The sequence below is a fragment of the Rana temporaria genome, chromosome 1 (genome assembly GCF_905171775.1).
Source record: "Rana temporaria chromosome 1, aRanTem1.1, whole genome shotgun sequence".
NCBI lineage: Eukaryota > Metazoa > Chordata > Amphibia > Anura > Ranidae > Rana > Rana temporaria.
This window is the reverse complement of record NC_053489.1, coordinates 173,800,182-173,826,237: the sequence shown is the minus strand read 5'-3', so window position 1 is coordinate 173,826,237 and position 26,056 is coordinate 173,800,182. Positions and strand designations below refer to the sequence as shown.

Below are 26,056 nucleotides of genomic sequence, written 5' to 3'. Positions count from 1 at the left end.
CGTGGACAACCCAGTGCGTAGCTATGGTCGGCACACGCTCGATGGCCGAAACTGGGGGGACTACAAGGATCTGGGATCCAGCCTGTCACCCAAGTCGGCAGTTGATCGAAGATCACAGGAATGATTAAAAACCTAAAAAATCCAAAAATAATTTTGAACTAAAAGCCTCCAAGCCTATGGGCCCGAAGGGAGCCATGTCTTCTCCTTAACTAGGCAGAGGGGATATAGTCAGTAGGACCGCACCCTGGGCGGGGCTGTTCAGCTTTGAAGTGTTAACACTTTCTGCCTAGTCACTCCTAAAGGAAGGCTATTTCCCACTATGTCAAGATTAAGGCTGTGTCCGTCCATGAACGAAAGAGAAAACATGTTTATGTTCATGTGTCTGGCATTCCCATTTAAAATTCTACGAGGCCAAAAACATGCACATCTTTTGTAATACAAGTTGTGTGTACCAACGCACAAAAAAGTCTTTAAATCATCTGGGTACATTCACAATAAGTGTAAGGGCCCTTTCACATGCACGGACAAACGGTCCGTTTGTTACAAGTCCGTTTACAGACTTGTAATGTATCCCTATGGGATTGCAGACGTTAGCAGATGATGCATCCGCTAACGTCCCCAACCATCCGCTTTCGCAAAGATCCGCTTTTGCGGATGGAAGAAAACCCGGAACGGATCCAATGAATACGGACACACAGTCCGTATTCATCCGATTTCCCATAGGGGAGAGCGGAGGAGAGACAGGGCGGTCTCTGCACTGTGTGCGGGGACCGCCCTGTCCGCCGACAGCTCAGCGGGGATTAACAGGGGAATCCCCGCTGAGCCAAACGGGCTAACGGAGCGGATCAATACGGATCCGCTCCATGTGAAAGAGCCCTAAATGGGAGCTAAGGGAATACTTTCCCAGGCACTGCCTGAAAGCTGCAGTATTACTTCTATATGGTTATCCTTGTTCCTAGATGACCAGGTATTTAATTACCGGTACATTCTTGGAGAACAGTAATAGCTGTGGTTCAAGATATTTGATATGGAAGCATCATGGGAAATAGGTAGATATTCATTATAAAAAAAATAAAAAATACTGCCCAGAATGGTATTCAGCACTATGTAATAAATCAACTCCAAAATACTACCTGCATCTGTTTAGAGACCGAAGAATGACTGATGGACTAGATAGATAGATACATAGATAGATAGATAGATACATAGATAGATAGATAGATAGATAGATAGATAGATAGATAGATAGATAGATAGATAGATAGATAGATAGATAGATAGATAGATACTATAGATAGGAGTTATATTGAGTTTTTCCAGTTTGAACAGTAGGACTGCTGGTAGTCTATAGTTAAAGGGGTTGTAAAGACAAAAATATTTTCCTCTTAAATTAAAGTCTGACAGTAGCTGATAAAGTAAAAAGTAATGTTTTGCATTATAACTAGTTTGATACCTGTTGAAATCGAGCTGTTTTATTTACCTCCGTCACTCCTGAATCATTATTCTCACTGACTTCCTGGTTTGCGGTGCGCATTCATTCTTGCTACATCACGGCCTAATAGGAAATACAGTTCCCATTAGGCTTAGCCTCCATGCCTGTGAGGGATAAGAGAGCATCTTCACACAGGGCTGTAGTCATAGGGAGGGGGTGAGCACATTCTGCTTTCCACCATGCAAAACGGCTCAGATGCTGGTGGAAAGCAAGAAGATGAGAGACAGGAAATGGCATTTTCAAACCTGGATTACTGTATTTTGGAGGTCAAAAGGAAAAACGAGGTAAGTGATATTTAAATGCTCTAGCTTACAGCAATCAATTGATCTAATAAAAAACGAACCTTTAGTGTTCCTTTAAGTTGTTATGTTGGCTCACTTATCAGTACAATTTATTTGTTACTTGCCCTAAATTAAGAAATGTAAAAAACAGAGATCTACTCGTTAGTGAAATGTAGAGTACAAAAATAAGAGTTGGTATGTGCCACCACTGTAACATCAGCAGCAATTGTCATGAAGTGTATTCTTAGCCATCTGCTGAAGCATTGTTACTTTAAATAAGAACACATATGGGATGGAGCTGCAGAAGCATTGGGTTTCTGTAACCTTCAGATCTTCTTTTGTCTCACATATCATCGGACTGCGCAACAATGTGTCAAGACTGGAGACAAGGCAAAGGCTTGTTTGAGGATGGGACTAATCTACCTAGCACTGCCAAAAGTGGGCATGAGTTTATTTATAACTAGTTTGGGGGGGATATTTATTGTCTCGCTGGACAGAGTCCTTAGATCTGGTCTTAGAAATCCACTGGCAGCAACACCTGGCAAAGCAGCACAGCAATGGTAAGCAGATATTGGATGTATAATAATGTGGGTACTCCCAGACATACAATCTGGAGAATTAGTGAAAGCCATATAGGACAATGGGGGCAAAAATGTATTAATGTTTGACACTTTATCCTATTGTTATTTAAACATCCAAGCTGTTCTTGTTTTTTGTACTGCTTAGAGTTATAGCCTTCCTAGCATCTGCATAAAGAACTGCTTTATTAGAAAGCGAGGCAACAAGTTATTAAACTTTGCTGAAAAAAGATGCTGACTATTTAACGTAATACGTATTAACGTAATACTTTAACCATGTGTGGCCTTATTGTACATGCAACTATTAAATAATAGTGTATAGAAATATAACAGATCAAAAGCTTTATGATAAAAAGAGACAGGACCAATATGTTAGTCCTGCATGTAGACTGGATTTACACCTATGGCATTTTTAGTGAATTTTTTAGATTTGCACTATAGAACCTTTTTCATAGGAAACCATGTTAAATGGACTGTAGTGCAAATCTGAAAAATGCAACAAGCACTAAAAATGCATATGTGTGAATCCAGCCTTAGAAGCACAGAGACACACTATACATGCTATGTTAGGGGTAGGCAACCTCAGCACTCCACGTGACAATAACCTTGTGCAGCTATTTTTCTTTCTTAAAGATACTAATGGTAAAATATACTATATACAGGGGTAGACAACTTTAGTACTCCAGCTTTAGTGAAACTACAAATCCCATCATGCGTCTGGGAGTTATGACTGTGGTTGTCTTGCAAAGCCTCACGTGACTTGTAAATCCTGAACAGCTGAAGTACTAAAGTTGTCTACCCCTGTAAATTGTATATTTTACTATTAGTATCTTTACTATAAGAGTTGAAAGAAAAAAGCTGTACAAAGTTATTGTCATATTATTCTTTGACATAACAAGATATACGATTTTTGGAATCTAACCACTGAAGGACCCAGCCTTTTTCTGACATTTTGTTGTTTATAAATAAAAATCTGTATTATTTTCTAAAAAATAAAAATGGTATATACTTTTTTAGCAGAGACCCTAGAGAATAAAATGGCGGTAGTTGCAATTTTTTATGCCATTGTATTTTCACAGAGGGTTTTTTTAAATGCAATTTGTGGGGGAAAATATTTTTTTTAAATTTTAATGCAAAAAAAACAATACATAAGCCAATTTTAAAGTATAAAGGATGATGTCATGCTGAGTAAATAGATACCAAGCTTTAAAATTGTGCACGGCCGGCCCAGCAGTGACAAACAGCGTAAATTTTACTATCCATAGGTGACGTTTTAAAAGCCTTTATAGGTTACTATTTTACATCTACAGAAGAGGTCTAGTGCTAGAAAATCTGCCCAGGTTCTGATGTTCACAAGGATACCTCACATGTGTGGGTCAATTGCTGTTTGTGTGTGTGCAGGTCAGACGCACACGTTCACCTTTGCATGCTAGTACAGTGGGACGGGGGGAACTTTACTTTTTTTTTTAATTATTCATTTATTTTTTATTTTTACATTGTTGCTTTAAAAAAAAAAAATGTATTACGTTTATTGCTGTCACAAGGTAAACATCCTTATGACAGCAATAGAAACATGACACGTATTCTTTATGGAGGGATCTGGGGTCAATAAGACCCCAAATCCCTCCTTTGCACTTGAAAGCATCCAAAACGCCAAGATCTTCATTTTTGAATACTTTAAATTTTAAAAAAATCTGTGGTGGTTACTGGGCTGCTTTCAAACTGATCCACAGATACAGAGAAGTGCACCTGCGGGTTACCTGCAATGAGCCATAGACTTCTATTACCTGCAAGTTTGGTGTGCTGAGAGTAGAGTAGGCTCTATAGAGCCAAGTGGGCTGCCATCCACCCGCTCCGCTCATTGTGGCCCGCGATCGGTTACCAAGTCGCTTAAGTGGCCCTTGCTCTTCAAAAGGTTGGGCACCCCTGCCATAAGCGGAGACTCCAATTCTGGCCAGCCGACGTGCCCTATCCCACTGCTTGTAATAGCAACCGAGTGGCTAGTTCATCTCTAAAAAACGGTACCGGGTGATGCTTGCAGCTTCAGGCATCACCCCGGTACAATCACTTGAAGTCAAATGACGTACCAGGTACGTGATTTGGTGGAAAGTAGTTAATTATGTATGCTATAGCTACCTACTATTTTTTCTTTGAAATGATTAAGAGGGATGGATACCTTTTAGCACACAGTATACAGGCAAGGGACATGTCCTGTCATGTTACACAGACCACAAGGATTAATTTATGAAGAAAATGATTGACTAAACCAAACAAGTGCTTTTTTGACCTCCATTTTTCCATTATATTGGCTTTTCAAAATAACAAATGCAGTATTATAGAGGCTGGAGAAAAAGTTTAGTGCTGCAAAGTACATTTGGGATTGGTTTACTAAAGACAGATAGATTGTTTACTTTGCAAAGTTGCTCCAGAGCTTAGTAAGTGAGGGAAAGTTTCTCTTTGCAAAGAATACCCATTCACGTGCAAGGAGGATAAAAAAAAAAAAAACATTTTGCTTGCAGATGGAAGTCTGCAGACTGCAGGGATCTTCAAACTACGGCCCTCCAGCTGTTGCAGAACTACACATCCCATGAGGCATTGCAAAACTCTGACATTTACAGACATGGCTAGGCATGATGGGAATTGTAGTTCCTGAACAACTGGAGGGCCGTAGTTTGAAGACCCATGCTGCAGAGCTTTACATTCTTTACTAAGCTCTGGAACAACTCTTGCAGAGTGCAACTGATTTTTGATTTACTGAAGGCAAATAGACTGTTTCTTTTGCAACTTAAGTTACATTTACAAGGGATTTTTCTCCAGAGCTTAGTGAACAAGGCGAAGCTCAGCCAACATCCATCATCCATTTGTGCAGAAAAAATTCCTTGCATGTGATTGGGTATTCTTTACAAAGCAAAGTTACTTTCACCAAGATCTGGGGAGAATAAACTAGCAGATGCAATTTTCTTTGCAAAGTGGACAGCCTATTTGCCTTTAGAAAATCCACCTCACTGAGCTGTTGTGCTCCTGTCCTGTTTAGCTGGAGCCTACACAATATTGGTTCTTTCCTAGATACATATAATATAACTGGATATTAATATTTATAGGTAAAAGTTGATCCAGGTAATGTCTGATTGCCTCTTGGGGGATCAGGAAGAACATTTTTCCCCCTGCTGGAGCAAATTGGATCATGATTTATTTTTAATATATATATATATATATATATATATATATATATATATATATATATATATATATATATATATATATATATATATATATATATATATATATAATTTTTTATTTTCCTTCTAATGGTTTAACTAGATGGACTTTTGTCTTGAGAAAGTATTCATACCCCTTGAAATTTTCCACATTTTGCCATATTACAACCAAAAACATAAATGTATTTTATTGGGATTTTGGGGATTTTTTGTGATAGACCAACACAAAAAGGCATATAATTGTGAAGTGGAAGGAAAATTTTAAATGGTTTTAATTTTTTTTACAAATAAAACCCGAAAAGTGTGGCATGAATTTGTATTCAGCCCCCTTTTCTCTGATATCCCTAACTAAAATCTAGTGGAACCAATTGCTTTCAGAAGTCACCTAATTAGTAAATAGAGTCCGCTTGTGTGTAACTTTATCTCAGTATAAATACAGCTGTTCTGTGAAGCCCTCAGAGGTTTGTTAGAAAACGTTAGTGAACAAACAGTGTCATGAAGGCCAAGAAACACACCAGACAGCTCAGGGATAAAGTTGTTGAGAAGTTTAAAGTAGGCAAGGAGAGCATTAACCAGAGAAGCAGACAAGAGGCCCATGGTAACTCTGGAGGAGCTGCAGAGATCCACAGCTCAGGTGGGAGAATCTGTCCACAGGACAACTATAAGTCTTGCACTCCACAAATCTGGCCTTTATGGAAGAGTGGCAAGAAGAAAGCCATTGTTGAAAGAAAGCCATAAGAAGTCCTATTTGCAGTTTGCGAGAAGCCATGTAGGGGATACAGCAAACCTGTGGAAGAAGGTTCTCTGGTCATATGATACCAAAAATAGAACTTTTTGGCCTAAAAGCAAAACACTATGGCCTGGATTCACATACATCGGCGCATATTTGTGCCGCCATAGCGTATCTCTTTTACGCTACGCCGGCACAGCGCACAGAGGCAAGCACTGGATTCACAAAGCACTCGCTCTTAAAGATACGATGGGATACGATGGGTTTCCTCTGGGTAAGCCAGCGTAGGTGGAAGTGGGCGTGAGCCATGCTAATGAGGTGTGACCCCATGCAAATGATGGGCCAAGCGCCATAGAAGTACTGAAAATGAACGGCGCATGCGCCATCCCGTGGCCGCATCCCAGTGCGCATGCTCAGAATCACGTCGAAACAACTGCCTAAGATACGTTGAATCACTGCCTGCGACGTGAACGTAACCTACGCCTAGTCATATTCACGTACAACATAAACGACAAAAGATACAATGGCCTGTGTTCCCTGGTCCATACCTTTGCATGAGTTGCACCTCCTATATGGGGAATAACTTTACGCCGGATGTACGACTTACGAAAACTGCGTATATTATGCGCCGGGCGCAACTACGTTTGTGAATCGGCGTATCTCCCTCATTTGCATATGTGCATAGAAAATCAATGGGAGCGGAAAATGCGCCCAGCGTAAATATGCGCCCAAGAAACAACGGCTTAGGCAAGTAACGTCGGTCGTAGGAAGCCTATTTTTAGGCGTTTCTCAGATTGTGGGCACGGCGTACAGATACGACGGCGCATAGTTACACTTACGCTGCCTATCTCAGAAATCCGATCATGTGTACACGGCATTAGAGTCTTCAAAAGACTTGAGACTGGGACGGAGGTTCACCTTCCAGCAGGACAATGACCCTAAACATACGGCCAGAGCTACAATGGTTTAGATCAAAGCATATTCATGCGTTGGAATGGCCCAGTCAAAGGTAAGACTTAATCCAATTGATCATCTGTGGCAAGACTTGGAAATTGCTGTTCACATGCACTCTCCATCCAATCTGACAGAGCTTGAGCCATTTTGCAAAGAGGAATGGGCAAAAAATGTCACTCTCTAGAAGTGCAAAGCTGGTAGAGACATCCCCAAAAAGACTTGCAGCTGTAATTACAGTGAAAGGAGGTTCTACAAAGTATTGACTCAGGGGGGCTGAATTCAAATGCCCCCCACACTTTTCACATATTTATTTGCAAAAAAAACTGGAAAACCATCTATCATTTTCCTTCCACTTCAAAATGATGTGCCACTTTGTGTTGGTCTATCACATAAAATCCCAATAAAATACATTTACATTTTTGGTTGTAACATGAAACATTTTAGAAAATTTCAAGGGGTATGAATACTTTTTCAAGGCACTGTATGTAACTATGTAATAATTACTAGGCTTGATTGTGTAAAGAGTGGTCCACTTTATGGATCCTTTCTCTTTTTCTCTGTCGGCAACATAGGGCAGCCCTTACTTATTTAATAACATGTGAACATCATTCAATGCAGTAGCATTGTGGGCCCAGGCTAACAGGGTGTGGTGATGAGTTTGTTTGTGACAGCCTGGGCTCCCAGGAAATGGGTTGCCTATCATTCAGCCTGGAAGAAGAGCACCATCTGGTGGAAGAGCTGACCTCTTGCAGGGGACAGTGCTGGATTGAAGAAAAGAATTGCAGTGAAAGTCTTTTTTGCTGGGCTGGGCTGCATATTTTATTTTTTAAGCTTGGGTTTGCTTTAATTTGGCTCACAATGGAAACATTTTAAATGACCTACATGGTACAGAACAGAGCTACTGGTTAATATGCATTGTGCAGGTAAAATATACACTAGCGTTAAATCTGGAGCCTGGAATTTGAAGGCCATTTTGGTGTGAGCGGTGCCTTGACTGGATACTAGGTTTCCTGGAAAGCGCTGCGACAAACATTTATGGAAGAGTGTGAACCCAAAAGGGATCTGCAACCAAGACCCAGAGGACAGGAGAACAGTATGACTGGAATGAATAGAATAAAGGCTGAGCTCTGAATTACAACCAGTGTCTGGTGGAATGCAGAGTTGGCAACAGTTTTAAAATTGGTACATGAATAACAACAGAACATTTTCTCCCAGTCTGCTTCCAGCATACATATTCCACTGAGATATAAATATATTGGCATAAGGTGTAAAACTGTTGATATGCAGAAATGTCTATGCCTTTTCTTGATTTTTTTTATTTTATAATTTCACTTAACTGTTTTAAAGTCTCCCAAGAAAGCAAAGAAGAGATCTGAAGGGGCCAACTCCAATGTATTCTCCATGTTTGAACAAACCCAGATTCAGGAGTTTAAGGAGGTGAGTAAAACAGTCAGATATACTGTAATTCTTATTTTACTTGCTATGGTCCCAAGATCTCAGTTGGAGTAATGCAACAGCTTAAATTATAAATCAAAGGCAAAATCCATAAAACACCTTGAAAATCATATATACATTGAGAAAACAAAACAAGACATAAAACAGTGAAAAGTCAACATTATTTTACTGCAAATGCGTCAGAGGTACTGAGCCTGCCCTTTTAGCATAGTCCCAATGTGTGTGGCAAAGGACCACTTTCTATCCAATCTGTCTCTTTAACCACTTGCTTACTGGGCACATATACCCCCCTCCTGCCCAGGTGAAATTTCAGCTTTCGGCACTGCATCGCTTTAACTAACAATTGCGCGGTCGTGCGACGTGGCTCCCAAACAAAATTGACGTCCTTTTTTCCCCACAAGTAGAGCTTTCTTTTGGTGGTATTTGATCGCCTGTGCGGTTTTTATTTTTTGCGCTATAAACAAAGAAGCGAGACAATTTTGAAAAAAATACAATATTTTTTACTTCTTGCTATAATAAATATCCCAATTTAAAAAAAAAAAAACATTTTTTTTTCTCAGTTTAGGCCGATACGTATTCTTCTACATATTTTTGGTAAAAAAAAATAAAAATCGCAATAAGCGACTGGTTTGCGCAAAAGTTATAGCGCTTACAAAATAGGGGACAGAATTATTTTTTTTAAATTATTTTTTTTTACTAGAAATGGCGGCGATCTGCGATTTTTAATGGGACTGCGACGTTATGGCGGACACATCGGACACATTTTTGGCGCCATTCACATTTATACTGCGATCAGTGCTATAAATATGCACTAATTACAGTATAAATGTGACTGGCATTGAAGGGGTTAACATTAGGGGGTGAGGAAGGGGTTAAATGTATCCCTGCTTAGTGTTCTAACTGTAGGTGGAGGGGGGGGTGACTGGGGGGGTGACCGATCTGTGTCCCTATGTACAAGAGACACAGATCGGTCTCCTCTCCAGAGACAGCACCGCTGTCTCTGTGTAAAACGGCAATGAGAGATGATCTCATATGTTTACATATGAGATCCTCTCTCATTGGCCGCACAGATCGCCTCGCGAACGGCCACTCTGATTGGCCGTTCGCGGCGATCTGTAATTGGCTGTGTCCGAGGGACACGGCCAACACAGATTTTCCCCGCAGCGCGCTCTGGAGCGCGCGCGGGGAACGCCCAAAGGGGCGGCCGTCAATTGACGGCAGTTTGGAAATTGGGATCCGCACTGCAGCCGTCAATTGACGGCAGGCGGATCCCAAGTGGTTAAAGTCCACATATTAACAAAAAGGAATCAAATTAATATGAGCTCATAATAGTGAATACAAGTAGTGTACTGTTTTCTGTAATATACTTAATTTACAGATATTATTGCATATGAACTGTTAAGCCTCGTACACACGATTAGTCCATCCGATGAGAACGGTCTGAAGGACCATTGTCATAGGTTAACCGATGAAGCTGACTGATGGTCCGTCGCGCCCACACACCATCGGTTAAAGAACCGATCGCGTCAGAATGCGGTGACGTAAAACACAAAGTTCAATGCTTCGTGGATTTTTAACCGATGGTTGTGCCTACTAACGATCGGTTTTGACCTATCGGTTAGGAATCCAATCGGTTAAAATTTAAAGCAAGTTGGCTTTTTTTTAACCGATGGTTAAATAACCTATGGGGCCCACACACGATCGGTTCTGACCGATGAAAACGGTCCATCAGACCGTTGTTCTCTGGTTAACCGATCGTGTATACAAGGCCTAAATGGTGGTTTGCCCATACTTACCGACGCACACACACCAGTCTGTGTGCATGTTGACGCATAGAGAAGGAGTCCAGTGCAAGCTCATCGTTACTCCGGTTTAACCTCCCTGGCGGTATGATTATTTCAGATTTTAGGTGCTGAAAGCGGTACCATTATTTTGCAAGGAAATTTGGCATTTTACATTGTAGGCCTGTAATTCTTAGGAATAACTCACTTAAATGTGTCCAAACAAGAGTCTAGTAGACATCTCGGGTATGATAAAGTTTGAAAAACAAAATCATAAATTATAATATAATAAATAACTATAAATAATTATAACAAATAATAATATAATTATAATAAATATTATTCAATAATGTATACAAATCAAAAACACTGAAATTTGCTCAGTTGCAGAATTGTCGCTGTCATTACTTTTATTTTTTTATGACGAATTTCCCCACAAATCGATATCGCTCAATTCTGCAAGTGATTATAATTTATTATTGCTGTTTTCTAGCTGGTCCACTAAAAACCACTTTTGACATAAAGGGACAGTTTTTGGTTGCTATGGACAATCTACAGTTTGCAGGCAGAAAGAACAGTTTTTATTATACAAAAGTACATGCAGGACAATTGGCAGACCACTAGGGACAAAGGGGGTGTGTATTTTTTACATACAGTACTGTAATCTGTAAGATTACAGTATACTGTATGTATTGTGTTTATGTACTTTTTTGAATTTGGCGCAGTTCTCCGCCCCCATGCGTCGTAACGTCGCAGGGAAGGGAATCAGTGCATCGGGCGGTACATCCGGCCACCGTGCACTGTGGAAATACATTGCTGGATCCCAGGGAAAAGGTAAGTAATATTTTCCAGCATCCAGCGAGGCAATCCCGAGTGTGGCTCGGGGTTACCGATAGTAGCACAAAAATCTCACCCCGAGCCTCACTCGGGAATACCGCTAGGCAGGTTAAGCTTATAATTAACAGCACTGTTGCTTGGTGATTGGCCACCCAGGCACCCAGTGCTGCCTCATTAGTGGAAGAGGGTGAGTCACATACTGCCCCATACAAAAAAATACGAGGTATTAGCCTTTGCTTCTTTTTTTTACATATTACACCACGTTTTGGTATAGGCATAAAAAAGGTGTTTGCATCAGATGTGATCTTAGTGACTAACCCCTCACTGGGAATGTTATTGCTGTTATTGGGCTTTGTATACAGACTGTTGTAGGTTGAGCAAAGCAATATTTACTGGCTGACATCTTCCCATTATGTCAGCTGGTTTTATGACAATTTCCAGCAAAACTTGGTTTACTTTAACATTGCAGAAGCATCCCAGTCTATGCAATTATACAAAAAAAGTTGGCCATTGGTTTTGTTTCTCTTCTTATGTCCTTCTTCCCTTTTTCCTTCTACCCCACCTTTCTTATTTGCTTGTCACCTCTACAAAGTTATATGTTATAGAAAAAATAACACATGTTTCACTCAATGTGGAGACCCTGATCGAATACTTTATTAGTCAAATTCCAACGTTCATCTATTGCTGATGTCTTTCAAGAATTGTTCCTTCTGTTGGAACATTTGTTCAAATTCAAGGTCATTGTGATGTCGTTAAATGCTGTAAATGTTCATTGTGTTATTTGGTCAACTAAAATAAAAAAAAATAAAAAAAATGTGTCCATTAGATGTAACTTAGCAAAATAAATATCCTTATAAAAAGTGCATGCTCATAACATGCAAAATACACATACTGTATGTGATTTTTGGTGCTAATGAAATCTAATAGGCTATAATCTCAAAAATGCAAACTCAGCCATTCCCATGTGATGGTCTGCTACAGTAATGGCTGTCTGCTCCCTTTAAAACAATGAGCTTCAGACAATGATCTTGTAATGTCATTGGCTATTGTATTTCACATCCTATTGTATAGAATGGACAACTTTGTCAGAAACCCTTAAGTCTACCCTACGATATGTGGGGCAACATCGGCCATTTCAATAAGAAACTGGCCGATATTTGGTGTATATGGCAGCCGGTCCAACACCAGCTTTTGTTGGACAACCATGCTGGAAAACCAGCAGCTGACCGGCTCCCAATCAGCACTCAACGAGCGGCTAAGAGCGCTGAACAGAGTGTTCTAGCAGGGGGGCATCCCCCCCCCCCCCACTGGGTTAAACAGGAAAAAAAACTGATAGTGTGTACTAGGCTTTAAGCTTCATTTGGATGTGCGGTGGGGGGGGGCAAAAATGTGTATATGAGCAATATTTTTGCCACCCACAAACTGCCACTTCCTAATATGCATTCAAACAAATAGGGAAGTGTGTGCAATGCACGTGGTTGAGGCGCATTTTTGGGCAAAAATGGGGTTGAAACAGGCAGTGAGGAGGCATCACATCGCTACCTCGCTACCTGTCAGTAGCCTCTGAAGCGTGATCTAAATGTGGATTGGGCTTCAGAGGAAATGAAGTAGTCTGAATCTACTATTACAAGATCAACATACAGACAGAAAACTTTTGATAACTATTGCAACCAGCTAACTTTACTTCTTTATTTTTGTATATGAAGGCATTTACCATCATGGATCAGAACAGAGATGGCTTCATTGACAAAGAAGATCTTAGAGACACCTTTGCTGCTTTAGGTATGATCACTTTAATAGAATTATACAGAGCAACATTAAGGGACATATTTATAAAGCAGTTAATTTGACTTTTACCAAACATTTTCTACATGTAAAAAAGTCACTGTAATTTAAAACACATGCACCAAGAAGATCCATCTACAGTAAACTGTTAGTTAATGTCACATGTGCTACTTTAAAAATATACCCCTTAGCATGAACTTACCAAACAAAACAAAAATTTCAGAACTGTTAAAGCTAAAGCACATATTGCCTTATTAAAATACTCAAAATTATATTTAAATATTCAAATATCTTAATGTTTGAGTAACAGTTAGGCCTCATTTCCACTGGCGTTTTTACAGCCACGTTTCTGAGCGTTTTTTACAGCTTAAAAACGCCTGTCCATGTTATTCTATGGCTTCATTCCCACATAGGCGTTTTTGAGCTGCAAGTGGCATAGACGTTTTTGAGCTGTAAAAAAAACGCGGGACCAGGGCGTTCTGAAGCTCCAGAGTAGAGCTGTAAAAACGCCAGACGTTAAAAAACGCGCGAAAACGCTCAAAAACGCGACCGCGGCATTTTTAAAGCTTTTTTTTTTTTTTTACAAAATAAATATGGACAGGCGTTTTTTAGCTGTAAAAAAGCCTAACAACAGTGGCTGTAAAAACGCCAGTGGAAATGAAGCCTCATAGTTTCTGTATAACTGAATGCTGACTGGTGTACATTATCTACTCTTCTGGGGAAAGGCTTGTGGAATAACACAAGAGAAACTCTACTGGATGTATCATACTTTCTATAGTAACAGAATTATTTTAAGGAAAACCACTACTCTGAAAACATATATTTGCCTGGCTTTTTCTGGCACTTAATATTTATGTGACAGGTGAAGTATGATCTCCAGATCTGCATACTTAGTTTGGGTCAGTGATCCAAGATATTAGATCAGCGTGACAGCCAGGCAACTGACTGATTCCTGCCGGACTTGCCATAATATGTTCCATGGGTCGTCATGCTGGCACCAGGTGTATAGACAAAAGCCAATTTTTCAATCAAAATTTGTTGAAGGAGCCAGATGGAAAATTCTCGGCTCAAAAATTATCTGCATCCCATTACTGTTCAGGTACTCTGACAGGCGCTGGTACATGCTGTGGGAATACAATTGCCAGATCTATAGATTTAACCATCCCCCCAGTTTATCACAAAATGGGGCAACAGTAATTTGTCTCATTCTGCCAGCAGAGCTGAATGAGAGAGAGCCTTAACCCAACCATGAAACTAAACACTTAAAGGATAACTTTTTGTGGGGCAAAAAATACCAAATAAAGAAAAAATGTATATACAATAAACAAATTGTGACTCAAGTCATATTGTAAATTAGTGTTATTAAAAATCACCTTTCCTTTTTAATCTGCAGCAACTTTCTAAAAATGTAATGCAATATGGCTACCTGTCCCCCGAACCTCCCAGAAACATAATTTCCTGCTTCTGTGATTGGCTCCTCAATTTTCCCAGAAGTCTGCACTAAGATAAGAGTCAGATTTCAGGCATCCCCTGCAACAAAAATGTTTGGTGAGATACTCCTAATAGGAAATCCTATCTAAAAGGGATGCAGACCCAGCAGTTTTCCTCATTAGTGCCCTGTAGGTGTTGCAGCTGGTTGATAATTATGAAACCACTCCTATTAGATTCACTTTCCCACATGGATACAGACAAACACAAAAGGAATTTCTTCAGAATAATAAAAGGTAGGAATCTGCAACAAAGTTTGTTAAAATCCTTGTACATAGATCACCAAGACGGAGATGTTTTTTTTCTCAACTAAAGTGGAGTTACTCATTTACTTTGACCCTCAAACTATGTATATACCTTAACTCTATCTTAACTCTAAACCTTGATGTAATTTTAATCGTCTAAAATTGTGGATTTAGCATGCTGGCTATCAGTTCAACAGTGAACACGTTGGTGCCAAAATACAGTGCTTAAAGGGGTTGTAAAGGAAAACATTTTTTCCCTAAATAGCTTCCTTTACCTTAGTGCAGTCCTCCTTCACTTACCTCATCCTTCGATTTTGCTTTTAAATGTCCTTATTTCTTCTGAGAAATGCTCACTTCCTGTTCTTCTGTCTGTAACTCAACACCGTAATGTGAGGCTTTCTCCCTGGTGTGGAGAAAGCCTCTTGAGAGGGGAGGGGGCGAGCAGGCAAGTCAGGACACTCTTTACTTTGCAGATAGAGAAAGGAGCTGTGTGTTTGTGGGCGTCCTGACACTCCTGCTCGCCCCCTCAAGAGGCTTTCTCCACACCAGGAAGAAAGCCTCGCATTACTGTGTGTAGTTACAGACAGAAGAACAGGAAGTGAGCATTTCTCAGAAGAAATAAGGACATTTAAAAGCAAAATTGGAGGATGAGGTAAGTGAAGAAGGACTACACTAAGGTAAAGGAAGCTATTTAGGGAAGAAAAATCCTTTACAACCCCTTTAATACAGCTGCTTTGTTTAATAAATAATTTTTCTGTAATCTGGTTATATGCATTCCGTTTGGGTCACATAGACTACATTAGCATCCAGCTAGCTAAGGCTCATCATCTATTTAATGTAGCAATAATGCCATAATTTTGTTTCTGCTACCATAATTTTAGGATCCTAAAGATGCAAAAGAGCTTCTTTTGTAGAACAAATGAGACCAGTGCTGAATATTCCAGGCTCTGCTGGACTAAAGCTGCATTTGCTTGATTCATAGCACTTTGCAATGCAATAAAGCCTGATTGGTTTACAGAGTTGTCCCTCCTTCTCCCAGACTGACGGCCTGTTTACACCAGGCGTAGTAGGACAGTGGTGTACTGCCAAAAAGTAGGGCATGCAGTACATTTGTTTCACAAAACTTTTATTGGGTCTTTAACCACTTCCATACCAGGTACTTACGCAGCTTCCTGCCCAAGCCAATTTTCAGCTTTCAGCACTGTCGCACTTTGAATGGCAATTGCGCGGTCATGCTACACTGTACCCAAACAAAATTGGCGTCCTTTTTTCCCCACAAATAGAGCTTTCTTTTGGTGGTATTCGATCACCTCTGCGATTTTTTTTTTTTGCGCAACAACTAAAAAAAGGCTGAAAATTTGGAAAAAAAATTACGTTTTTATTTTTTTCTGTTAATTTTTTTGTAAATAAGTTTTCTCTTTCAATTACGGGCACTGATATGGCGGCACTAATGGGCACCGATGAGATGGCACTGATGGACATCGATGAGGTAGTACTGACGGGCACAGATGAGGTGGCACTGATTGGCGGCGCTGGTATGCGACACTGATGGGCACACATAGGCGGCACTGATGGGCACACATAGGCGGCACTGATGGGCACACATAGGCGGCACTGATGGGCACACATAGGCGGCACTGATGGGCACACATAGGCGGCACTGATGGGCACTCATGGGCGGCACTGGGCACTCATAGGCGGCACAGATGGGCACTCATGGGCGGCACTGATGGATACTTATGGGTGGCACAGATGGGCACTGATAGGTGGGCACTGGGCATGGATGGGCACTGTGGGGTGGCACTGATGGACACTGGGGTGGCACTGATGGACACTGGGGTGGCGCTGATGGACACTGGGGTGGCGCTGATGGAAACTGGGGTGGCAGCACTGATTTTTGCCAGGTTGCCAGTCAGTGCCCATTTGTGGGCACTGACTGGCATCTTTTTTTTTTTCTTTATGCTTTTTTTTTATTTATTTTTTAGACTTTTTTTTTTTTTTTCTGTCATTTTTTTTTTTTTTTTGCCCACCCTGGTGCTCCAGGGTGGGCATCCCCGGTGGTCCAGTGTGGCGATCCGAGGGGGGGCTGCGCTGATAAACAATCAGCGCTAACCCCCCCTGTCAGGAGAGCCGCCGATCGGCTATCCTCTACTCGCGTCTGTCAGACGCGAGTGAGGAAGAGCCATCGACGGCTCTTCCTGTTTACATCGTGATCAGCCGTGGTTGGACACGGCTGATCACGTGGTAAAGAGTCTCCGCCGGAGGCTCTTTACCGAGATCGGAGATGCAGGGTGTCAGACTGACACCCCGCATCACCGATCGCCGCGATGCGCGCCCCCACGGGTGCGCGCGGCATGAAATCCTGCAGGACGTTCTAGAACGTCCTGTCAGGATTTCATAACCACTTCCCGGACGTAAATCGGCCATAGGCCGGGCGGGAAGTGGTTAAGTATCATCACAAGGTATAAGGCATTCACACAAAGAAAAGAATGCAACAACAGTAAGGCTTCATGTACACTGGCCTACATTTACAGTGGCCGCGGGAAAATGTAAAACACAGCAAATTTGCAGCATTTTGCATTTTCCCGTGGCCTGTAGTCAAAACTTTCCTATCCTGAATGCGATTCTTCTACGCTCAGGAGAGGGAGGTTGAAGCTCACCTAAACGTGGCAGCTCCTAAACTCTGGTAAAAGCCTATGTGTAAGTTTAGGAGCTTTGGCAAAAAAAATTACAAAAGCTCCTAAACACGATAAGTTAACCAGAGGACAACGGTCTGATGGACCGTTTTCATCAGTCAAAACCGATCGTGTATGGGCCCTATAGGTTATTTAACCATAGGTTAAAAAAAGCAAACTTGCTTTAAAATTAACCTATGGGTTCCTAACCGATAGGTCAAAACCGATCGTTAGTAGGCACGACCATCGGTTAAAAATCCACGCATGCTCAGAATCAAGTCGACGCATGCTTGGAAGCATTGAACTTCGTTTTTTTCAGCACGCCGTTGTGTTTTACGTCACTGCGTTCTGACACGATCGGTTATTTAACCGTTGTCCTCTGGTAAACCCAGTGTTTATCAATTCCAGTCCTCAGGCCCCCCCCAACAGGTCAGGTTTTCAGGATTTCCCTCAGATGAAAAGGCTGTGGTGATTACTAAGGCAGTGAAACTGATGAAATCACCTGTGCAAAATAATGGAAATCCTGAAAACCTGACCTGTTGGGGGGGCCTGAGGACTGGAATTGAGAAACACTGGGTTAACCTATCGTGTGTATGAGGCCTTAGGCCTCGTACACAAGATAGGTTAACCAGAGGACAACGGTCTGATGGACCGTTTTCAGCGTTCAAAACCGATCGTGTGTGGGCCCCATAGGTTATTTACCCATCGGTTAAAAAAAAGCCAATTTGCTTTAAATTTAATCGATGGATTCCTAACCGATAGGTCAAAACCGATCGTTAGTAGGCACGACCATCGGTTAAAAATCTACGCATTCTCAGAATCAAGTCGACGCATGCTTGGAAGCATTGAACTTCATTTTTTTCAGCACGTCGTTGTTTTACGTCACCGCGTTCTGACACGATCGGTTATTTAACCAATGGTGTGTGGGCGCGACGGACCATCAGTCAGCTTTATCGGTTAACCGATGACAACGGTCCTTCAGACCGTTCTCATCGGATGGACTGATCGTGTGTACGAGGCTTAAGGCACAAACTGTACTCAGTACTATACTATACTGTACTATATTCAATTAAAATTAAGACTGAGAGAAGCTCCATCTTTAACACGTGATCCCATAAGTGACATTTCATTAAGTTCTATTGGTATGCCCCAATGGGGGCAGTAAAATGAATAGGGCATTCTGGAAACCAAGACAGGGGTGAATGGTGGGAGAGAAGAGTAAAGCATGAAAGGAAGCCGCAAAAGATCCACGTCGGGTGGCAAAGAAGAGGAAGAGATATAGGGGGGGAAACTTGCCTGGGAGGAATAAGGGGGCGGTGGAGGGGAGAAGAATACTGTGCAAGCCTGAGGGTTACAAAATACAAAAGATGTCCATAGAGAGTAAAAGAATAGTGTGAATTTAAGTTGTGGCATGCAGTACTTTTTTTCAGCACAGCGTGGTGCAACACAATCCACCACTTTACACCGCGCTGCGGCCAATAGAACTTAATGAAATATCACTTATGGGATCACAGCAGACTAGTACAAAGACATACTGAGGTAATTTTTAAAAATACATTTAGGTATTTTTTATATCTTCATAACTGGTTTCAGTAGTGGTCTTTTACAACTGCCTGTACTTACACTTTAAAGTAACATATAATCCCTTGTTATCACATGCAATGTTCCCAAAACATACATTAGTGAAATGGTATCCATAACTTTTGCACATGTCATTACAAGAAGCTGTAATATTATCCACATAATCATACAGGGTTCTGCATTCATTATTACCACTAAAGTGTATACAGCTGTCATCTGAATTAGAAAGAGCTAAAAATAGCCTATTCCAATAGTTGTGTATTGCCCTTTGATTCCAGAAGCATCTAATTACAGACAGTTACTCAATATTATTAAGTATTGGAATTGTATCTATTTAGAGGACAACTAGATGGCTTTCTCAGTGAGGCACTAATCAATGGATTGCAAATGAATATAGCTGTTTTTGAAGAGATGTTAACACATATTTTGTGATATTCAACAAGGTCGCCTGAATGTGAAGAATGAAGAACTGGACGAGATGTTACATGAAGCCCCTGGACCAATTAACTTTACTGTGTTCTTAACAATGTTTGGAGAGAAGCTAAAAGGTGGGTACCAGATCATTAAGAGATCCAAACCTCTAGCAGGCCACCCAGCTATGCTTACATGAGTAGAAACCGTAAGGTCAGTAAGCTTATGTATGCTGTCAAAAGTCTTCCTTTGTGGCTGTTAAAGCATTCACTGCTCTGGAAAAGCTTTCCACAAGAGTTTAGAAAGTGTCTGCTGGTATTAGGGCCCGTTTGGCCAAACAAATATTTCAGGCACTGAAGTTGGATGAGAAGACCTGGCTCATAATCGGCATTCTAGTTCATTACAAATGTCTTCATTAGAGATTTAATCGGGTTTTGTGCAGGCCACTTCTGTTCCTCCACACCAAACTTGCCAAGCCATGTTTTTATGGACTTTAATTTGTGCACAGGAGAACAATCATACTGGAAGTAAAAAGGACCTCCCTCAAGATTTCTTCACAAGGTTTGACGTACATAACTGTCTAAGGCCCCTTTCACACGGCATTGCGATCAGGTCCACCTGTCAGTTTTTTAGGCGGACATGATCGGATGCTCCATTCAGCTCTATGGAGCAGCAGATGTTAGCGGTGACATGCCCGCTGACAACCGCAGCTATCTGATCCAATCCTGTCCGTGAAATCCAGATGGATTGAGATTCTATTTTTCATCCATCTGGCTGATCGGATGGAACCAGGTGAAAACTGACATCCATAAAGGAGAACGGGTCTTTGAGAGGTCCGTCTTTGCATAGTCTCTGCATAGTGAGCGGAGACGGACTGGTCATCCGCCTGCTCAGGGGGGATCAGCAGAGTCTGCCAGGCAGATCACCCATGTGAAAGAACCCTAAAACAGTGGTTCTCAACCCCTGTCCTCAGGACCCACTAACAGGGCAGGTTTTAAGTATGGGGAGATGCAGACTAGAATACTGCAATCACTGAGCAGCAAATTATATCACCTGTGATGTATTTCAGTTATCTTGCATGCCTGGCCTGTTAGTGGGTCCTGAGGACATGAGTTGAGAACCACTGGTCTAAAATGTCATTGAATGCTATACTGTTTACTGAAAAGACTTGAATCCAATAATTTGTAGGAATGGCTACATATTTTTAGCCACATAAGTAGGTGTGATGGCCAGGTGCCTGCATATGCTTGTCCATATGGTGTATGTATGCAATGTACCTACATATGTATATGTACCCATATATAATTGAGATATCTGACATATCTAGAACTGTTGTGCAACCCTTGTGTTCTATTAGCTGCCATGTTATACAATATAATGAAGCAAAGTGAGAACTGCATGATTACTGGAATGGGCATCACATGTATTTGGAAAATTGCTTAGCATCATGAATTTCTTGAAACTTGTATATATTTAGTCATGGCAGCTAAAAAAACAAATTCAACTAAGTCAGTTTAAGTATGCAATTACATTGTATATATACAGTAATATACCCATTGAATAACTTCCATTTAAATTCGTTATAGATTCCAAAACACTTCTTTATGGTAGTAACTATTATTGCTATTTTCTTTTTTTTTTTACTCCTCCATATTTAGATTGACTATATACAGTTAGGTCCATATATTTAGGAACATTTTAGTTTTTTCAGGTATTTACCAAACCATATTCATATAGTTATATAATGGATATGGGCTGAAAGTGCACACTCTCAGATTTCATTTGAGGGTATGTACATCCAAATCAGAGTAAGGGTTTAGGAATTACAGCTCTTAAGATTAGCCACCCCCTCAAGTGGCTAAAAATAATTGGACAATTGCAACAAAAGCTGTTTCATTGCCAGATGTGGGCTAGTTTATTCTTTATTTGTTATTTCTTCATCAATTAAGCAGGTAAAAAGTCTGGAGTTGATTCTAAGTGTGGTATTTGAATTTGGAATCTATTGCTGTGAACCTACATCAAAAGTGAAAAGGCCCTTGTAAGGTTTCAAAATGAAACACATCCATAAGAAAGAGAGCAGCAACATTAGGAGTGGACAAATCAACAGTTTGGTACATTCTGAGGAAAGAAGAGCGCACTGGTGAGCTCAGCAACCTAAAAAGGCCTGGACGTCAACGGAAGACAATAGTGGTGGATGAGAGCAGGATCATCTCTGTGGTTAAAAAAAATCATTCACAACATCCAGACAAATTAAAAATACAGCGGGTTCACTACACGGTGCAAACCATTCATAAGCCTGAAGAATACGAAAGCCAGATTAGATTTTGACAAAAAAAAAAAAAAATCTAAAAAGCCAGATCAGTTCTGTGATAGCATTCTTTGGACGGATGAAACTAAGATTAATCTGTAAAAAGTATAGAGAAGGCTTGGAACAGCTCATGATCCAAAGCACACAACGTCATCTGCAAAACATGGTGGAGGCAGTGTGATGACATAGGCATGCATGGCTTCCTGTGGCACTGGGTCATTGGTGTTTATTGATGATGTGACAGAAGACAGAAGCAGCTGGATTAATTCTGCAGTGTTTAGAGATAAACCGTCAGCCCAGATTCAGCCAAATGCAGCAAAGTTGATTGGACAGCGCTTTACAGTACAGTACAGGACAATGATCCGAAACACACTGCAAAAGCAACCAATTAGCTTTTGAAGGAAAATAAGTGGGATATTCTGCAGTGGACAAATGCACGCTCAAACCAATTGAGCATGCATTTCACTTGCTGAAAGCAAAACTAAAGGCAGAAAGGCCCACAAACAAAGAACAACTGAAGACAGCTGCAGTTAGGGCCTGGCAAAGCTTTAGAAAGGAGGAAACCCAGTCTTTGGTAATGCCCATGGGTTACAGCTTTTAGGCAGACATTGTCAGCAAAGGATTCTCAACAAAATATTAAAAATGAACATTTTATTTATGATTACATTCGAGCCCCTGAAAATGGGGGGACTGTGTATACAAATGGTTACAGTTTCTAAAATTTGTACTTGATATTTATGTTCAACCCCTTGAATTAAAGCTGGAAGTCTGCACTTCAAATTCATTTGGATTGTTTTGTTTTAATTTTATTCTGGTATGAAAATTGTGCCTGTGTCCAAATATATATGGACCTAACTGTATATTAAATATATACTTGAATAGATTTTATTTTTTAAACAGAGTTCAGGCTGCATTCACACTATGGTGTTTTGTGAATGCATGCAATATCATGCGATCTTGTGCACATTTACAAAATGCAAAAAAGCGTGTCATGCTTCTACAGGTTGCAGGAAAGAAAATCAATAGAACTGGAGAGTGCACAATCTGGTGCTGCTCTGAATAGAAACCAATCAGCTTCCAGGTTTGTTTGTCAAAGTCTAACTGAACAAGTTGAAGTTAGAAACTGCTTGGCTACCATGCACAGCTGCACCAGATTTTGTACTCTCTAGTTTTAGTAAATCAACCCCAGTCAGTGTTGATGGGAGAATTCCTTCTCCGCAGAGCTATAGTGGGGGTCAGACGGGGGGTCGTGGGGAGCCGTACCGGCCGGGAGAACACAGTGACTAATTCTAGTGGCTATAGCCACTGGCAATAATCGCAATCCTAAAAATCTGACATGCTGGTTGATGGACTTGGGTACAATCAGCCTGCCCATAAACAGTTTGAATCTCAGCCGGTCCCTGCTGAAATTAACAAGAATCAAACCGTCTATGGCCGGCTTTAAGTAAATCAACCCATAAAATCCTAAACAATGCTTTACTAGACTTATCCTATCCTACAGCCCCTAATCTCTAGTTCTTGAAAACATCTCACTTCTGTGAGCTTCAATGCAGGTAATAATTTTCAAAGCTAGAAGATCTCCTCTTTGATAAACGTCATTGATTTGAGCTGCTCCTTATAATATCTCGACAGTGCCTTAAAATATTCTGCAATTGTCTCAGCTTCCCGATATGCAGCTGATTTTTAGGATATTTAGTTTAACAAATATTAGACAAAACAGCATGTTTAATGAGACTTTTGTTATGCAGGTGCTGACCCAGAGGAAACCATTCTAAATGCATTCAAAGTCTTTGATCCTGAAGGCAGTGGACTTCTGAAATCAGATTAGTAAGTTTAGTACTCTAAGGACATGCAGTAATGGATTCCTGTTCCTGGTTGCCTTTTGAATTGTCTTTTCTATGTTTTATTTTTAGTATTCGAGAAATGCTTATGACCCAAGCTGAAAGGTTCACAAGTGAAGAGGTACAATTTTCCACCCATCTGCTTTCTATATAAATGAAAGAAACCGTGTTCTTACTAACCCTAACCACTAGTTTTAGCTGGAAGTTCTTTTGGGTTCTGCATTTTAAAGATTTTTTGGAGACTAATTCAGCTGTGAAGTAAGCTTAGTTTCAACACAATATATTATTACTCCAATGGCGTGTAATTTAGATACTGTAAAAAGGGTGGAAATTATCTAGTCAAAAAAAGGTTTACATGAAATAACATGATAAACAGGAACAAATTGCTGTTGTATTGCTTCAGCCTCAAGATATACTTATGATTTTACAGTAGCCCTTGTGTTCCTTTGTTGTAGGTCGACCAGATGTTCACAGCTTTCCCCCCTGATGTCACAGGAAATTTAAACTACAAGAATCTTGTTCACATCATCACTCATGGTGAAGAGAAAGAGGAGTAAACCAGCATGGTTCTTGACTCTTCCTCAGTATCCGCCTGGCATTTCTATCTCATTAAAGTTATTTTTGACTCAGATTTTTTTTATTAGTTTTGTTAAACCTTGAGACATATGGCATAGGCTTACTTTGGAAGTGTACAGTTATCATATTTGCTTGGTAACCCTATGGTATGTTTCTTAAGGGATGGCGCGTCTTCTTGCCTTGTAAAACTATTAATGTAAACACTTGTGTAATATATGATAATAAATTATATTTCTATATCTGCTAGAAAAGGAAATCAGACATGGCTTCTATGTTTTCTGAAAAATAAATCAAGTCTATTTAATAGACATGTTCAATGGAGAATGACATTTTCAAAGGCACTTGGCCCTTCAATACACTGTATTGTGATAAAAAAAAAAAGACTAACATCTGCAATAAACATTTTATGAAAATGATTGTCAGCAATCATGTTACAGGATGCAAGCCAGATCCTAAACTGGACCCTTGCACATAGGCGTCTAGGAACAGTGCCTTCCTCCTAGCATTTTAGAGCACCCGGGAGAGACAGGTGCAGCATCCTGCCCTACTACAGGCAGCCTATCAAAGTCTATGACAAGCTGTGGTCTGTTGCCGAACACTGAACTGAGTGGTAGCCTGTCAGCCACATGTGCCCCGCTCTCTTAAATGCAATCCACATTTTTCTAAAGTTTTTGCAGGATGTGGTACATGATCAAAATTCATCTTCTACCCATATCATAAGTCTCTCTATGTTTGTAGGCTCCCTCTATAGATACAGTGGAATGATGTAGTCACCCAGGTACAGGATAATGGAGTCTGCACAGTACAGACAGGGTTAATGATGGAAAACACAGCTGTCTAGCCCTCTCAAAAAGTATGTTATTTGCAGGATAACCCAGTGAAAACAAAGCAAAAGAATCTTGTAAAAAAAAAAAAATTAAAGCAGCCACAAGGACTAGTAAGCTGCAATATACACAATATTAGGCCTTCCTGTCCACGTCAGTGCCTGGCCTCACAAATGCGCTTCTGGATGATGCTTCTTATGGGTTAGAGACAGGTACTCGGGTACTCTGATGGGTTGGAGACAGGCACTTGGGTAATATGATGGGCTGCAGATAGGTACTTGAGTATTCTGATGGGCTGCAGATAGAAACTCAGGTAATCTGAGGGGCTGTAGATAGGAACTTGGGTACTCTAATGGGCTGGAGACAGGTACTCAGGTACTCTGATTGGCTGCAGATAGGTACTCGGATAATCTGATGGGCTGTAGATAGGTACTCTGGTACTCTAATGTGCTGGAGACAGGTACTCGGGCACTCTGGTGGTCTGCAGATAGGTACTCAGATACTCTGGGCTGGAGACAGGTACTTGGGTACTCTGATGAGCTGGAGAGGGGTACTCGGGTACTCTAATGGGCTGGTACTCTATGGGCTGCAGATAGGTACTCTAATGGGCTGGAGATATGTAATCTGGGCTGGAGACAGGTACTCGGGTTCTCTGGTGGGCTGCAGATAGGTACTCGGGTTCTCTGGGCTGGAGACAGGTACTCAGGTAATCTGATGGGTTGCAGATAGGTACTCATGTTCTCTGATGGTCTGCAGATAGGTACTCTGGACTAGAGACAGGTACTCGGGTACTCTGATGGGCTGTTGACAGGTACTCGGGGTACTTAGATGGGCTGGTGACAGGTACTCGGGTACTTTGAGGGGTTTTGACAGGTACTCAGATAGGTTGGTGACAGGCACTCAGATGGGCTGGTGACAGGTACTCTTTATTACTCGGGACAATCAGTATATAGTGGTGTGTACTGTGATTGGTGACTAGCTGTTACCGCAATCTCC

At 40.9% G+C, this 26,056-nt stretch overlaps 1 protein-coding gene across 1 annotated transcript; it reads left to right on the top strand.

Moving 5' to 3' along the window:
* Nucleotides 1–2,224: 2,224 nt before the first annotated feature.
* MYL2 (myosin light chain 2) lies at nucleotides 2,225–24,497 on the top strand. The gene is made up of 7 exons (XM_040346313.1): nucleotides 2,225–2,333; nucleotides 8,601–8,690; nucleotides 13,033–13,108; nucleotides 19,544–19,648; nucleotides 23,568–23,646; nucleotides 23,733–23,781; nucleotides 24,116–24,497. The coding sequence occupies exons 1-7, from the start codon at nucleotides 2,331–2,333 to the stop codon at nucleotides 24,215–24,217; spliced, it is 504 nt and encodes a 167-aa protein (XP_040202247.1). The 5' UTR covers nucleotides 2,225–2,330; the 3' UTR covers nucleotides 24,218–24,497.
* The last annotated feature ends 1,559 nt before the right edge of the window (nucleotides 24,498–26,056 follow it).

Coding starts and splice junctions, on each gene's coding strand:
- MYL2 (XM_040346313.1), top strand. Junction 8,691..13,032: donor AGATTCAGGAGTTTAAGGAG/GTGAGTAAAACA, acceptor TTGTATATGAAG/GCATTTACCATCATGGATCA. Junction 23,647..23,732: donor GGACTTCTGAAATCAGATTA/GTAAGTTTAGTA, acceptor TTTTATTTTTAG/TATTCGAGAAATGCTTATGA.